This window comes from Callospermophilus lateralis, chromosome 3, assembly GCF_048772815.1.
Source record: "Callospermophilus lateralis isolate mCalLat2 chromosome 3, mCalLat2.hap1, whole genome shotgun sequence".
Taxonomy (NCBI): domain Eukaryota; kingdom Metazoa; phylum Chordata; class Mammalia; order Rodentia; family Sciuridae; genus Callospermophilus; species Callospermophilus lateralis.
Genome location: NC_135307.1, coordinates 106,884,655 through 106,899,068, shown reverse-complemented (window position 1 = coordinate 106,899,068; position 14,414 = coordinate 106,884,655). Strand labels below are relative to the sequence as shown.

General features: G+C 43.7%; 1 protein-coding gene across 5 annotated transcripts in view; it reads right to left on the bottom strand.

Annotated features, from left to right (window-relative positions):
• Tln2 (talin 2) overlaps window positions 1-14,414 on the bottom strand; it is a 394,566-nt gene that overhangs the window by 65,032 nt on the left and 315,120 nt on the right. For 4 of the 5 annotated variants that reach the window (XM_076850883.2, XM_076850885.2, XM_076850886.2 and 1 more), the window contains 7 exons: window positions 14,070-14,213; window positions 12,629-12,790; window positions 6,660-6,800; window positions 6,063-6,244; window positions 4,630-4,762; window positions 2,048-2,149; window positions 120-290 (listed from right to left, as the gene is read on the bottom strand). In XM_076850883.2, the coding sequence (XP_076706998.2) occupies window positions 120-290; window positions 2,048-2,149; window positions 4,630-4,762; window positions 6,063-6,244; window positions 6,660-6,800; window positions 12,629-12,790; window positions 14,070-14,213 (1,035 nt within the window). Of the gene's footprint in view, window positions 1-119; window positions 291-2,047; window positions 2,150-4,629; window positions 4,763-6,062; window positions 6,245-6,659; window positions 6,801-9,678; window positions 9,759-12,628; window positions 12,791-14,069; window positions 14,214-14,414 lie in introns of those variants that run through there. The other variant, XM_076850887.2, reaches the window with a different exon arrangement.

Below are 14,414 nucleotides of genomic sequence, written 5' to 3'. Positions count from 1 at the left end.
TAGAAGATGATTCCCCACTTCAGAGAACTGGAGTAATGTTTTGTTCCTTAGAGAGAGACAATACAGCAGGACCAGGACCTTTGTGGTTCTAAGTGAGTCCCTGACATCCTGAACCATACCTTGGGGTTTCCTCCACCTTCTTTGGCTGCATATAGCATCTGCAGGGCAGACTCTGCCAGTGTCTTGGTTTGGTCCAGCACTGTCATCTGCTGTTGATGGTCCAAAATCTTGGAGGCGACACCTACTGCAGCTAAGATCAAGGGCTCGAAGTAGCTCGCCAACTGTGTCACCTTGCAAGAATGGAAAGTCATAGGTACATCACTTAAGTACAGGTGTTTCCTTCAGAGCACCTTTCAGTGGGAGTGGACTGGGAAAAGGGGTGAGCTGACTCAGGAAGAAATGCAGGCCTGCTACTATGTACTTTTGAAAGTACTTGCTAGTTATTGGCTTTGCTTGCTTTTGATTTCCTTTGGAAAGTTCTTTATCTCTTCTCCAAACATGATAGAAGTGCTAAGAAATCCATTCTGAGATCTAGACTTAGGCATCAGAATTGAACTCAATTTTATAAATCATTAATTTTACAAGTAATTTTTAATAGAAATCAAAGACATCTTATAAACCCAGAGGGAGAGAAAGTAGAAGAGGGACAGGATTATCAGAGAAGGTAAGAGAAGAAGCCTGAGATGAAGAGAAACTTCAAAAGCTTTTTAAGAGGCCAGTCTAATTGGCTTCTGCTTGAAGCATTTGGATAAAGCCTTAGCTCTGGATTAAATAATGCAAAACGATTTCATACCAGCCAAGATGTTGTTTATGATTAGTCCAACCAAATTTCCCATATCTATATATCAATATACCACAACAAATTCACCTTTACATTTCATCCATAATGCACTAATTAAAAATTTTTAAGAACTATAATAGATCAGCAGAGTATAGGAAAGGGATGAGGGGGAGGGAGGAGAGGAAGTAACAGTGACTGAATTGCAGCAAATTATATTCTATGCTTGTATAATGTCAAAATGAACCCAAATATAGTGTAGAACTGTAACAAACAATACAAATTGACAAAAACACAAAAAGAGATATGCCCACATCCAAATCCAAATCCCTGGAATCTGAATGTTATTTTGTTTGAAAAAAAGGTCTTTGGATTTCTCTTTCCTTCTTTCAAATGAGATATGCCATATTTGAAAAGGTAGAGATGCTGACCAATTTCAACCACCCCTCCTTACAGCCAGTAGGAAGTTTAGTAGCCCCTTAAACTTTTCTGTAATTTGAAAAAGCAAGATGATTGATTTTCTAAAATCAATACCTGCTAAGAAAATTTTGGCTACTGCACTTCTTGATGTGCACAGCGATTCTGACTGCTGAACTGATCAATGCTCAGGAACCTTGAAGGCTATTAGAATCCAATTTTTGGTCTCTCCCTGCTAAGGTATAGGCTGCATGACAAGCCAGCTCTCCTTGAAGAGTCAGCAGAGTGAACCCCAAATGGGCAAAACATCATCTGCCACTTAGAATAGCACGGGCAGGAACTCAGCTGAATGACTCCTCTGGGGAGGCCATGCAGGGAGGCTCTGTTGTCCAGAGAAAAATTTGCTTTGTTTCATCACATGTAACAACAGATGCTGCATTAGAAACCAGGGAGGAACACTATTGCCCTAGATACACCTAGATTCCCAGATGGCTGGGAATAAAAGACAGAAGCCTATGGGTGAGGAGTGTCAGCATTAGCCTCTGGTTTATTTCAGAATAAGTGGAGAGCAATGGATGATGGTAAATGTCTTGTTGGAAGAAAAGTTTGACCACAACCACAACCCACACCAAAACAACTCACTATGAACTTTCTCAACTTCAAGTGGAAAAAAAAGATCCTGAAGTGAACATTTTTAGAAAAGAGGCTAGAGAAAGGCTGAGTGCTATTTTCTGTTGTCAGAGATGCACCGGATACAGGCACAATACCTGGCACGGCAGGCTTTCAAGAATGACAACAAAATCCATTACCCCCCAAATCCCCAGCAGGATCCCCCTGGTACATGCACATTACCTTATGTCCCAGCTGCGCTGCCTCTCCCCGAGCTGCTGTGGCGATGGGATCGATAAGGTGCCCGATTTCCTGTACCACTGAAGTCAGCTGCTCCTGTAGGGCCTGATAAGGGGAGAACTGTCAAGTTCATCTGACAACAGTTACCCATAACACTGCACTGATTTGAAAAGGCTTACATGAAAGGGAGTCCACATAAAATGGACATCAAAATGCCAGGCTGCAACATCAAGCTGCTGTAGGTATCCTGCCCTGCCCAGTGGCAGCTCATCATTCTTCCCATAAGAAATCAGATGTAAGCTTAAGAACTGTGGGTCCTACTGGCTCCTTGCTCCTCCTAGCCCTGACAACTGATGCCAGTGGTATCTTTACTTTAGGTTATTCAACACAGTTACTGGAAATATGGAATATCTGTGGCTTTCCAAGAAGGAAAGTCAACTATGTTCAAATGGAGACAGATAATTGGGGTCTGAGGGAACTTCCAGGTCACTGTGTTCTCAGAACTTGAGGAGGGTGACGTAAAAATGAGATCAGCTCTTTGAAAGCAGGACTACTTCCCCCATGGCACAATTTGAAAATGCCAGGTGGGACACACACTGAGCTCAGTCCAGAGCTCAATGCACTTGGTGGAGTGTGCACAAAGTTGGAAAATGGTGCCCTCAAGGCTTTTCTTCTTGCATTTGAGATAGCTTAACTTCTCCACCTCAAAGAACTGTAAAGAGGCTGTAAAGAGATGGGGCATTGAACTCAAATCAGGAAATAATTAGCTAGTAGCAGAAGCGATCTGATTCCTTTGTAGGGATCCTTCACTGGAGAGATTTGGGATTGAGCAGGTTAGAACATTGGACATTTTAGGTCCACACATGCTGGCATGGAATTAGGTGATTCCTGACATAGTGGCATGTTCTGCTGATAAAAAATGAGACTCTAACTTTTGCCACTTCCCCATAGAACAATGGTGCCCAGGGGCCGGGGCTTCAGCCAGAGTTCACTCTGAGAGGGGATGCCTAATGTGTCAGCTGGAAAACAAACAGCTACAGAGATGAGGCTGGCAGAGAGAAACTTCCGAAAAGCCCAAAGGTCTTATTCAGCTAATTACTTATTGCCGCAGTCTGGCTGGGCACAAATCACGAGCCACTCAAGCAGGAACAAACTTTATTTCTGAACTCCACCAGCACACTCCCTGGGAACACTCCCGAATGCCACCCATGCGGCTCCTCCAGGAACCACCAACCGGAAATCTCTCCTCCAACATTCCCCAACCAATGCAAACTCTCCAGGAATCCCCTCGAGAACTCCAAAGTAGCCAGCCTAGTGGAACCGAGCAGAACAGTAAAGGTCTAATATACAATTGAATCAATCCAGCATCATCTTAATGGCTCGCCACTCAACCAATACTATTGGCAAAATGCCAGGGGCCATTGGCTGTGGCTCTCAGCAACTTATCTTTGCATTTATTATGTGATTATAGTTAAGAATACCGGAATATTCTAGCAATGTTTTTTCATCACAGGTGGTTTGCTAACTTGAATATGTCTAACTAGGGAGTACATGCAGTTGGAGGGGGAATTTTCTTCCTAGTGAGGAAGTTCAGACAGGATATGTTTTGGGAGTAATAGTGAAAGGATGGGGGCACCAAGGGGCTTTCTGAGATGCTGGTTATCTTTGTTTGTTGATCGGGGGCTAATTACAGAGTGTGTTCAGCTGGTGCTAATCATAAAGATGCATACATTCTGTGCATTTTCTGTATGCATACTACACTTTAAACAGGTTAAAACAGTCATTCTGGCATTCCTCATAGATGAGAATGTTTCTTCTTCTTCACTTCCTGGAAATGGGTGTGTGTCTGAAGTTGGAGTGAAAAAAAGAGCAAGCCTGCCTGGGCCTGAGAGAAAGGGGCCGAAGCTCATGGTTAATGAATTCAGTGGCAGTGATGTAAATGTCAGCACACAGACCATGTATATATATGTACTAAGTACCTCTGGAATATCAAGCACAGTGCTTTAAAAGAAAATGAAAAATGAATCAGGAAGATGTACATAGGTACAGAAACAATTCAAAGGAAAATTCCACTCTAAGCTTTGGAAAAACAATCAAGAAAGGATAATGTGGCTCTAAGTTAATAACAGAATGCAAAAGGTCCCTACGTACTAGACAGTGAATAACTTAAGGCAGAATCCTTTATCTCTGAATGAAGAGTTTAATGCCAAATCTTCCCTTTAACCAAAAAGTGCATTGATGAACTAGGTCAAAAGAGAAGCATTCAAAATCTACATGGCTAGGCCTGCTGTGCTGATGTGTTAAAATGTGTAAGGCAACCCCACCTTAGAGAGAGACAATTATCTGACTGATAATTTCCCCCCAAATTTCAGCCACATTTGAGCTTTCTACAGCTAGCAGTAGGTATATTCCTTCCCCAAGTCATCCTTCTCTTCTCAGCAAAATTTTCCTTCCCCTCTCCCAGAAACTTCCCAGGTTGGTTCTACAGGAGAAGGTCCAATGATAAAACTCTAGTATTAGGAATATCTTGATCCCATTCTCTCTGCTCCCTGCCCCAGTGAGCTGGCCATAGAACCCCAGCCTACCTCCACAGAGATGTCGTCCCTCGTTGCCAGGCTCTGGCTGACAGCTGCCAGAGAGGCTTGCTCAATGTCCCGGATGCATCGGTTGATGCCATCAATGGAGTAGTCACATTCCCTCTGCCCAGGGGCCTTGTCCCTGGAAGGGACAGTGCAAATGAAACACAAGGTTCATGGGTCTTAAGTCCCAGAAATTGCTCCAGCATCGGTGAGCCAGGAACCCCATCCCCTTCTCACTTGATCACCTTAATTAAGAAGTGAATCTCTGACCCTTCCTTGGCAATTCCTCCTGGCAGAGCCCAGGAAGGTCTTAATTTGGCATTGAGATAACTCTATGTGTTTCTGGTGGAAAGGATATTAGTACTGCCCCCTATCTTAGGCTGATGCCAGGCAACTGCAAAGGAAATGGTTTGAACTTGTATTCTCCATTCAATGACTTAAACAAAGGACCTTCAGGCTGGGTATGGCCTCCCAGTGGCTCCGGAGGCCAAGGCAGGGGAATGAGGAGTTCAAAACCAGCCTCAGCAAAAGTGAGGTGCTAAGCAATTCAGTGAGACCCTGTATCTAAATAAAATACAAAATAGGGCTGGGGATGTGGCTCAGTGATCAAGTGCCCATGAGTTCAATCCCTGGTACTACCCATAGGACTTTTACTAAAATAATAATAAAAAACATAGGACCTTTAATAAAATAATAATAATAATAATAATAATAATAATAAATAAAAGTTAAGGACTCTTTTCAGCACAAATATACTATGTTCTCTACATTGCATACTAGTCACAAACTCATGGGCTGTACTAGTTAAAATATTTAATGAAAGTCATTTGAAAGTCATTAACAAAAAGTTAACTGTGGTTTTTAGCTTCAAAATCAACCAGAAAAAAATATAATTAGGGAGCTAAATCCATTCCATGCTGTTGGGTATTAACTTTGGCTAACCTCAGAAATGTTTCATATATTCAGGTGATTTTTTTCAGGGTCCTACCATCACCAAGGTGGTCCTAGATGCTCCAAATTACTTAGACTATAGAATGTCTTTTTTTTTTTTTATCTTATCATCAAACTAATTAGAACCCCAAATTCTGTAAAACAAACTGTAATACTCTCTGCCTAAAAGCCTGGGTGTAGACAATAAGGTATACTGGTTAGAAGAGCTAGGACCTACAGCCTGGGGTGACTATGGAAACGTCATTTAAATCTTTTTTGCCTGAATTTTTTCATTAGTAAAATGGAAACACGGCAGTATATACCTTATAATATTATGATATTCAAATAGGGTGAAATAGGTAAAATACTTGGAATAACATCTGGTATATAGTTAAGTGCTATTAGAGACAAAGAAAAAGATGACAACATAAAGTTAAAAGCTTAGTGGGCTTATTCCCTTCCTCCCTATTCTGATGCAGGTTGAAAGCAATCTCCAGATAGCAACTGACCTGATAGACGTGATGAGACTCTTAATGGAGTCAGATACAGTGTGTGAATGTCCAGCTAGCACAGACCAGGTGGGTGGGTCTTTGGGGTTGATGGCCAGAGAGCGTGCAGTGCGGATGAGGTATGATGAGCTCTCCAGCATGGTCTTGGCTGAGACCAAGATTGGTTCCTGTGCCTGGGAGCCCTGAGACCAAACAGCAGAGAGGTTAAGGGCAGGGCATGCAGACATGAGTGAATAAGTCAGGTCCTAGAAAGTCTTTTTCTTATCTAGTCACCACCTCTGCCCTCTCGCTTATACAAGGTTTGGATGATGGGCACTTTGGTCCATGTTTGCTCCTTAAATAAAAATTTTTAGAGTCACACATGCCAAGAAAGAATCAGCTCAAAACCTAGGCACAGAGATTGTTCTTAATATAACAATATTATCTCTCAATAGATGTACAATCACTGAGTTTCAAAACTCTGTGCATGTATCACCATCAAAAATAACAGTACCCTACATGATGACAAAGAGAAATTTTGAAGTTTTAACTACTCATGTTCATTTTGTGCTACCCCAGATTAACCAATGACCTTGGTTGTTGGAAAGGTTTCCTTACCTCAGAGCTGATCTGGGCGGGAACACTGACAAACTCAGGGTTTGATGCAAATGCTGTTAGATTTTCTACTGCTTCAATCAAGGGCGCAGTGGCAATACGGCACTTATTGCGGTTGTCTTCAGAGAAGTCCCCATCCAGGGCCTAATGGGAGAAAAAAGGATCTTTCATCCCACTGAGAAGCACCCATCATCTCTAAGCCACAGGGATTGCCTCTGAGGGAAGAAAGATGGTTCAATGGGAGTGACACTGAAAATGTTTGCTGAATTTACAAATTGGAGAGATTCCTGCCATGGATCAGAGGAGCCCAGCTAGCAATCCTAATAAAAAAGGTCAGATATGTAGCTTATAGGACAGCTGGCCTCAGCATCAGTTGAATCCCATTCAGAAACCATGCTTCCCCTGCAGGAAGCAGAAACCACTTAAACAGCGCCTGCCCTTCTCTCTCACTTGGGCCCTGCTGTCAAACCTGGCTGCAGAAATCACTTTCAAGAATACAATCCTTGGGCTCCTCTCCTTCATTTACATGCATATTAAGTCTATTCCCCCCTCCCAAGTGACAAAGACAATTTACACTGTGTGGCAGTTTCAATTTATCCAAGTTTTACCTAGATGCTCCTACATGGCAGATGGAGGTGGGGCTGGCAACCACTATCTTGCAATGAACACAGTGGAACCCAATAGGAAAGAAGAGGCAGGAACTACCTTCAAAACCACAAGGACAAATCTCACTAACTTTATATTTAACGAAAAAGGCCATACACAAAGGGGGACACTGTATACAATCCCATTTGTGCAAAGTACAAAAAACAGGTGAAAGTAATCAAGGATGTTCCCAGTCAGGTCACTCTAAAGCTGGTGGACCCCAAGGCAGCACAAGAGGGCTTTCTAGGCACTGTACAGATCTGTTTCTAGATCCAGAAATCATTATCTACTGTGTTTGAAAAATTGAGAAATTTTACTGAGTTCTACACATGAGGTACGTTTTTCTCCAGGTATCTTATGCTTCATTTTAAAACAAAATTAGCAGGGGGTAACATAAAGAGAGTCTAGTGATCAGTCATATCACTGAGTAATGGCCAGGGTGGATGAGAATCCAGGAGTAGACTGTGATCCATGCCAGCTGCCCACAAAGGGTTAACACTTGGATTCAAGACTTCCCAGTACCCGACTCTAGCACCTGACTCTACCCCTTTAGGCAACAGCCTGTGACCCAATGACAGCGCTACTACCTCCTAGCAAAGGGCTCCACGTGAGAAGGCAGTTATGCTTGCAGGAGAATGTAAATTTCCTTGTTAGACTACCAATTAAACTTTTAATTTAATCCTTATGAACAATATATAAAAGCCAATTTAGACAATTAGTGAACAAAAAAACCAGAGGCACTTGCATTACGCAGCAGACTGGGTTTGAGACAAGAGTATTCTGTTTTTCAATAAAGCAAGAGGAGGCAGGCATGGTCGGTTTGAAGGCTATTTCTGAAAAATAACTGCATTCCAATCGAGCCTTGGCAGCTTGGGACAGTAATTATACATCCACAATGCTAATATTTTCAGAGTGATTCCCATGAGCTGGGCTAATTTACCATCTTGTGCGAATATGGCGCCTGGCTTGCCTTGGCTCTTGTCCTACAGGCACTTGACAGACACTGCCTTCCTCTACTGTCTCTGATTTGGCCACTCTTATATGCTCAGCGGAAACCGTACATGCCTGTTCCTTCTTGCTCACATGTACAGTCTCGTCTCTGAACTGCCACTTATATACCTAGTGAATGTTAATATCCACAGCCAGCTTGACCATGTAGTCTCAGCATGCTGTTCCTGTTGCACTGCTAACATCACGGACTCCTCAAGGTTGGGTGCACTAGGCCTCAGGGACATTTGGGACTCCTCATGGAAGGCAGGGTGGATGACACTTGGCAGAAGCCTTATACAAGTGAACCTAGCACAGGCAAATGAATGAAGCAAGCAGACAGCCAGAGAGGGCTTTGGAGTCCCAAGAGGTTGGGTCCAAGTTACACAAATGACACTTCTTGGAATGACAGGGGCTTCTACTGGGCAGAAGATGTTCAACCTTCCCTTGGTACTGCTCATACCTCCTGCCTCTTAACTCTGTACTTGCCCTACAGCCTTTCTCGACTCCCACAGCCCTTAGTCCATTGGGAAACAAAGCAGTTCATTAAGCCACCATTTTATTAAAGCCGATGACCTGAGATAAATCCCAAGGAGTCAAGGAATAGTTCTCAAATGATCTAATGATGCAGTTCCATAAACTGCACTAACTGGAAGAAAACCTTTAAGTTGTTTTGGGTTTAGCTTTTAAGCATAGATCCTAAAAGTCATATGTCACGTAGCCCATCGCTATTCACAGGACAGGGTACTTAATGACATGGACTAGAATGCCAAGCTCTCTCAATCACTTTCCCTCCCCTGTTTTATAAAAGGAAAAGTCATTTCCTCCAAAGGAGCATTTGGCATCAGAAAGGACGATTTGCACAGATATAATTTCACTCCTAAATTCTGCTTCCAGTGAGCATGGCTGAACCATCCCAATAATCGGAACACTTGAATCCACCCACTGAGGAAATGTGAGTTTCCTTGCAGACATTATACGTCACAGAATGTCCTTACACCAGCTGTACTAATGTAAGGGCAAACTCACCTGGCCTCATGCCCAGACCCATCAGGACAAGGGCACTCTGGACCCCTGGCAGCTGCTGAAGGTTCTCAGCACAATCTCAAAGACATGAGGGAGAAACACTAAACCCCCAATTTTCATAAATAAATAAATAAATAAAACCTGATTTTCCAAATAATAAAACCTTAAAAGTGACAATTTGCGAAGGTCACCCTGCTACTTACTGGCATGTCTTAAGCCATGACCCAAGACTCTGGATCCCTTCTCTCCTTAGGCAAGAGCAAGAAGAAAAAAAAGTAAGAAGCCCAGAGTTTTCTCCCTTTTTCTTCTGAGGACTTCTATCTTGCCAATCCAAACATAAGGATGACCAGGAAAACATACTTACAGCCAACAAATTTGATTAAAGAGAGCTGGATCGGGTGTCTGTGGCACACACTGGAAATGCTTAACTGCAGAGTTCTTGAGCTTTAACTCCAAGGAGAGAGGCAAGGCCAAACTTTAATTTCTCAGAAAAACAAAAGCTGGTGTTGCATAATTTATACTTGGCACCCAAACCTGAGTGACTGCACATTTAAAATAACATTCCATTCCACAGAACCGATCCAAGGCTGGGTAATGAACAGAATAAAGAGAGAAAAGCCAGCAAGGTATAGGTTCACCAGTTGAGAGACAGCAGCTGCAATCAGGGATGGGTATCCTCACTTGCCCAGCATTTAGTGCCATTACTGGGGCAGAAATGTATTCTTGCATAACTATGTTTGGGTTTTTTTTTTAAATTTTTTTGATATTTATTTTTTTTTTTAGTTTTTGGCAGACACAACATCTTTGTATGTGGTGCTGAGGCTCGAACCCGGGCCGCACACATGCCAGGTGAGCGCGCTACTGCTTGAGCCACATCCCCAGCCCCTGTTTGGGGTTTTAAAGGATGTCACCAATAGTGATTTAAAGTCCCCAGACACACACATTCTACATATTCTCCTGCTCCTGGTGCTTCTCTTGCTGATTCCTCACCCCTTTTCATGACTGTAAGGGTGTGGCAGCTGGGATTATGCTTGGGCACATCCTCACAGTTAAAAAAAATTAGCTCTAAGAGGCATAATATTTAGAGAAAAATGTAGCCAGGAGGGCAGCTGTCTTAAGTGTTCAGGGAATTAAATATTCATTTGCTTTTCTGTTTGACAGGATACTTAGCCATTTCTTGAAATAGGAAATCTATTTAGTATATAGTACTGAGTGCTACAATGACGGACTTTTACATTGTCCTAATAGTAAATTAAAGCCAAAGCTCATCCTTCTGGTAAACCCTGCTACATGGTGGGGATTGAAAAATCAGGCACATTTTGACGAGTGAAGGGCAATATGTTCATTTCTGCTCCTCTTGCACTGCTATGAGTTCCCAGGGTGCTCATAGCAGACAGGCCTTTATATTCATGTTACAACTAGCCTACACTCCTCTTCTGATGCTTATACATAGGCCTATCTTTCAGGCCATCACACAAGCTCATTTGCTGCAGGGAATTGCAAAGAGGGTTTGACACGGTGAGGAGATTCTGAAAAGAAGTGATCTGAACAGAGATGTTTTATATAGATAGGTTAGGATTTAAAACCAAGGTGGTGACATAAAAGACAGGGCTCCAGAAATTTCTATAGGATAAGGAGGTCCTTCCCTCCCCCAACTCCCTTAGTCTGTCTAAATATAATGTGTTTTTTAATAATCAGAAAATGATTGACTTTAACTGAGATAAGTTAATTATGCAGCAACCCACAATGATGTTACTACTTAAAACTATATTGCCTTTGCCATCCCCACCTTCCAAACTTACAGACAAGCACTGTGAACACAGAGTCTTTCTTCCTAGGCTAGAGGCATCAGTTTCTCTCTCCATCCCAACAAACTGATCTCTATGCCAGGGTTGAAAGCAAGGGCTCTCTCTGAGGCCTGGATTTGAATTCTCACTGATTACTATTGGCTGAGTCACACCTTGCAAAGTTACTTAACCTCTCTGGTCCTCAGTGTCACATCCGTAAGATGCACCATGGTGGTATGGATTAAATGAGTAATACATACAAAGCACAAAATAAACATTAACAAATCTAAGATTCATTAATTGCTAATACCAGGAACTGATGGCAACAGAAGTCAGCTGCTACCTGAAGGCATAGGGCACCTGGGCACTGGTTCAAATGTATTTATTAATTTTCAACTTAGTTTATTATTGCCTTGAAATAGACAGTCTTTTTAAAAATAAACAAACAAAAAAAATCCTATGTTGAAACAGCTAAGAAATTGCTGACTGGACTAGTGGCCCCCTGCTCTCACCAGCCAGATTCTAGCCCCTCCTGGGCTGGATCCTCTCTCCTTTGGCCTTTGCTCAGCTAGTTCTATTCACTAACTTCTGGCCTCCAGGGGAAACTGGGTGGAGTCCACTCTTAACAACAAAGCAGTCCTCACCTGAGAGAGTGTGAAAGCCCCAAAATAAAGTTTTACCACAATCAGTGTTTTTCCTTGGACACTCCAGGCTTACACAGAACTGGTGCCTTGCCTCTCATGACAATGCTCCTTTGAAGGCTGGGGATGGGGTGGGGGGCTTTGTGGTCTGCTGTCTGGGTGCTGGATGTTTTCCCACAAGGCCAGCTCCCAGCTGCCTGTTTGGTCCCCACGTAGGGCAGACCCCATGGCCCCCTCACCCACCTTCAAGACCCCAGCCCAGCCATCTCCATTCCTTCCTTGAAAGTGCACCTCATACACTGCCCCATCCCCACCTGCCCAAGAACTCTAACATAAAGATAAGCTTGTCAGAAACACAGAATACTCAGAAAAGTTGATGCTCCACTAAACAAAGAAAGAAAATGGAAACAGATATAACTAGAATACATATCAAAGAGATTAAAACAGTTTTTGAAAAAGTGATTTCCCCCCCATGATTTCCCATTTTCTTTTCCTTCCATATCCACTCTTTGTCCAGATATATCCAGATACATCACCTTTACAAGAATGGCAGAGCCTCCAGTCCACTGAAACCCATCCTAAATCAACAGAGTTTAAGTACTACCTGTGCACAGGGCTAAGAGTCCCCATAAACAATCCTTCAACCCGATTTATGTCCCTAAGCACCTCATGTGCAGAATTTCCCCGTCATCTGAAATGTTAGTAGAACAGGTTGCTGGTTTTTCCTGACGAGTGTCTCCATTAGAGAGGGACTCCTCCTTGAAGACCCAGTCAGAGGTTAAACCTCACCAGCCTTAGGTCTTAGGAGGGCAGAGCTTCAACCCCATTCCTCTGCTCTGCAACAGGTGTTACAGGGACCAACGGGGCCTGTGGTACAGTGACCTACCTTGATGGTCTTCACCAGGTTGGCGGTGCTGTTGGCGACCTCCTTGGCTGACTGGACAAAGTGCCTCTTGGCCACAGGGTTGGCTGTCTTAGATGAGGCGATGCGGCAGGCATTGCAGAGAGCCGAGGTGTGCTTGGCCACAATTGTGGCAGCTGACAGAACCTACAAAGCACGGGGTGAGGTTGGGGGCACCCCACGCTTCAGTGCAGAAGTGCCTGGAAGCTTCCTCAACTCCCATGTCCAGAACCTGGGCAATAACATGTGCTAGCTCAGCTGCCCCCAAAGGCACTCCAAGAAAGGAGAGGGCAAGAAACATTAAGCAAGAGAGAATGGAAATAAATAGAAAGGGGAAGAAAGTGCTGATGTAGCAGGCTGGGCCTCAGACAATCTTAAAGGGGACATGGTTAGCTAGTCCTTGGAACCCCTTGATAGGAGGTCCAGGGTCAGGCCAAGGCCTAGACATATGTAACTTAAAATTTTCTAGTAACTACATTAAAATAAGTAGAGAAACAAGAGAAATTTAAATAACATATTTTATTTAACTTGATATATCAAAAAATTCATTTATCACAAAAATCAATGTACAAATACTGTTAATGAGATTTTATACTTTTGTTCATACCAAGTCTTTGAAATCCAGTGTATTTTGTATATTTACAGCTTTTCACTATTTGCACCAACCACATTTCAAGGTAGGCAGGGGTCACCACATGGGAGAGCCCAGGTCTAGATGAGTAAAACAAATGTCACAGTGATCTGCATTCTGCTCCTCCTTGGGTGGACTGCAGCATCTGATGAAGGGCTCTGGCTTGGGGAATCTCCACAGGCTCCCCACCAACTTCAACCCCTCTGCTCTCTTAAATCCCCAGCCTCCACTGTGCTGAGGCTCCTACCACCCCTGCGGCCTTCACTGGATAAGAAAGGCCTCTCAGGTGCCTGGACACTCAGCTCTCAGGCTGCATCAGTCCAGGTGGTCTCTCTGGCTCCTTTCTGTGCTATGGATTCTGAGCCTGACTCTGAGGTGGGCCTCTTTGCCATCATCTCTGGCACTGTCATCACACCGCAAATGCTGAATTTTCCAAACTTTGCCCAAAAGATTAGGAGGCAAGCAGGTGGAAGATCAGATGTCTTTCATGTTGAGCCCTCAATGCTGAGCACAGAGCAAGCCCCCCGTAACTGTACCCTGGATTTTGTGGAGTCGTGAGACTCCTCATGTATATCACTGGGATTCTTTTTCTCCTACTGCCTTCCAGTACCCTATCTCTGACCACCTACAAATTTCTGCTTTCACCACGTTTTTCAACATCTTCCAGGGTCTAGATCTACAGTATATTTAACTGGCTTTGTGAACTCTCAAAGAATAGGATTCTTTACTAATTTCCCATAGTTTCCTACAACCCACCCAGAGGAGCTTAAGGAATAACACCACCCATGTGGTTACCTGTGATGGGCTACTGCCAGGGTCCACCAAGTTCTGGCATGCCATCTGGATAGCCTGGTTAGCCCTGGCAAACTGGATGGGGTCCACCAGGCCCTGGTGTCCTGCCTGGCTGTTTGGATCAGAGATGCCGACCAGGTATGCAGCCTGGAAAAGGAGGAGAAAACCAGAGCTCAGGCTCCCAGAAGCCTGTGGGAATGTCCCGCCAGCAGGAACTCCCATGGTTTCTATGGTGGTGCCTGGAGAAGGAGCTGGAGCTCTCCCATGCCTCCCACAGGGGAGTGGTCACTCCTGGTATCCACTATGGCAAGGGCACTAGCCTGGAAAACCTGCATGGACCAGCCCCTT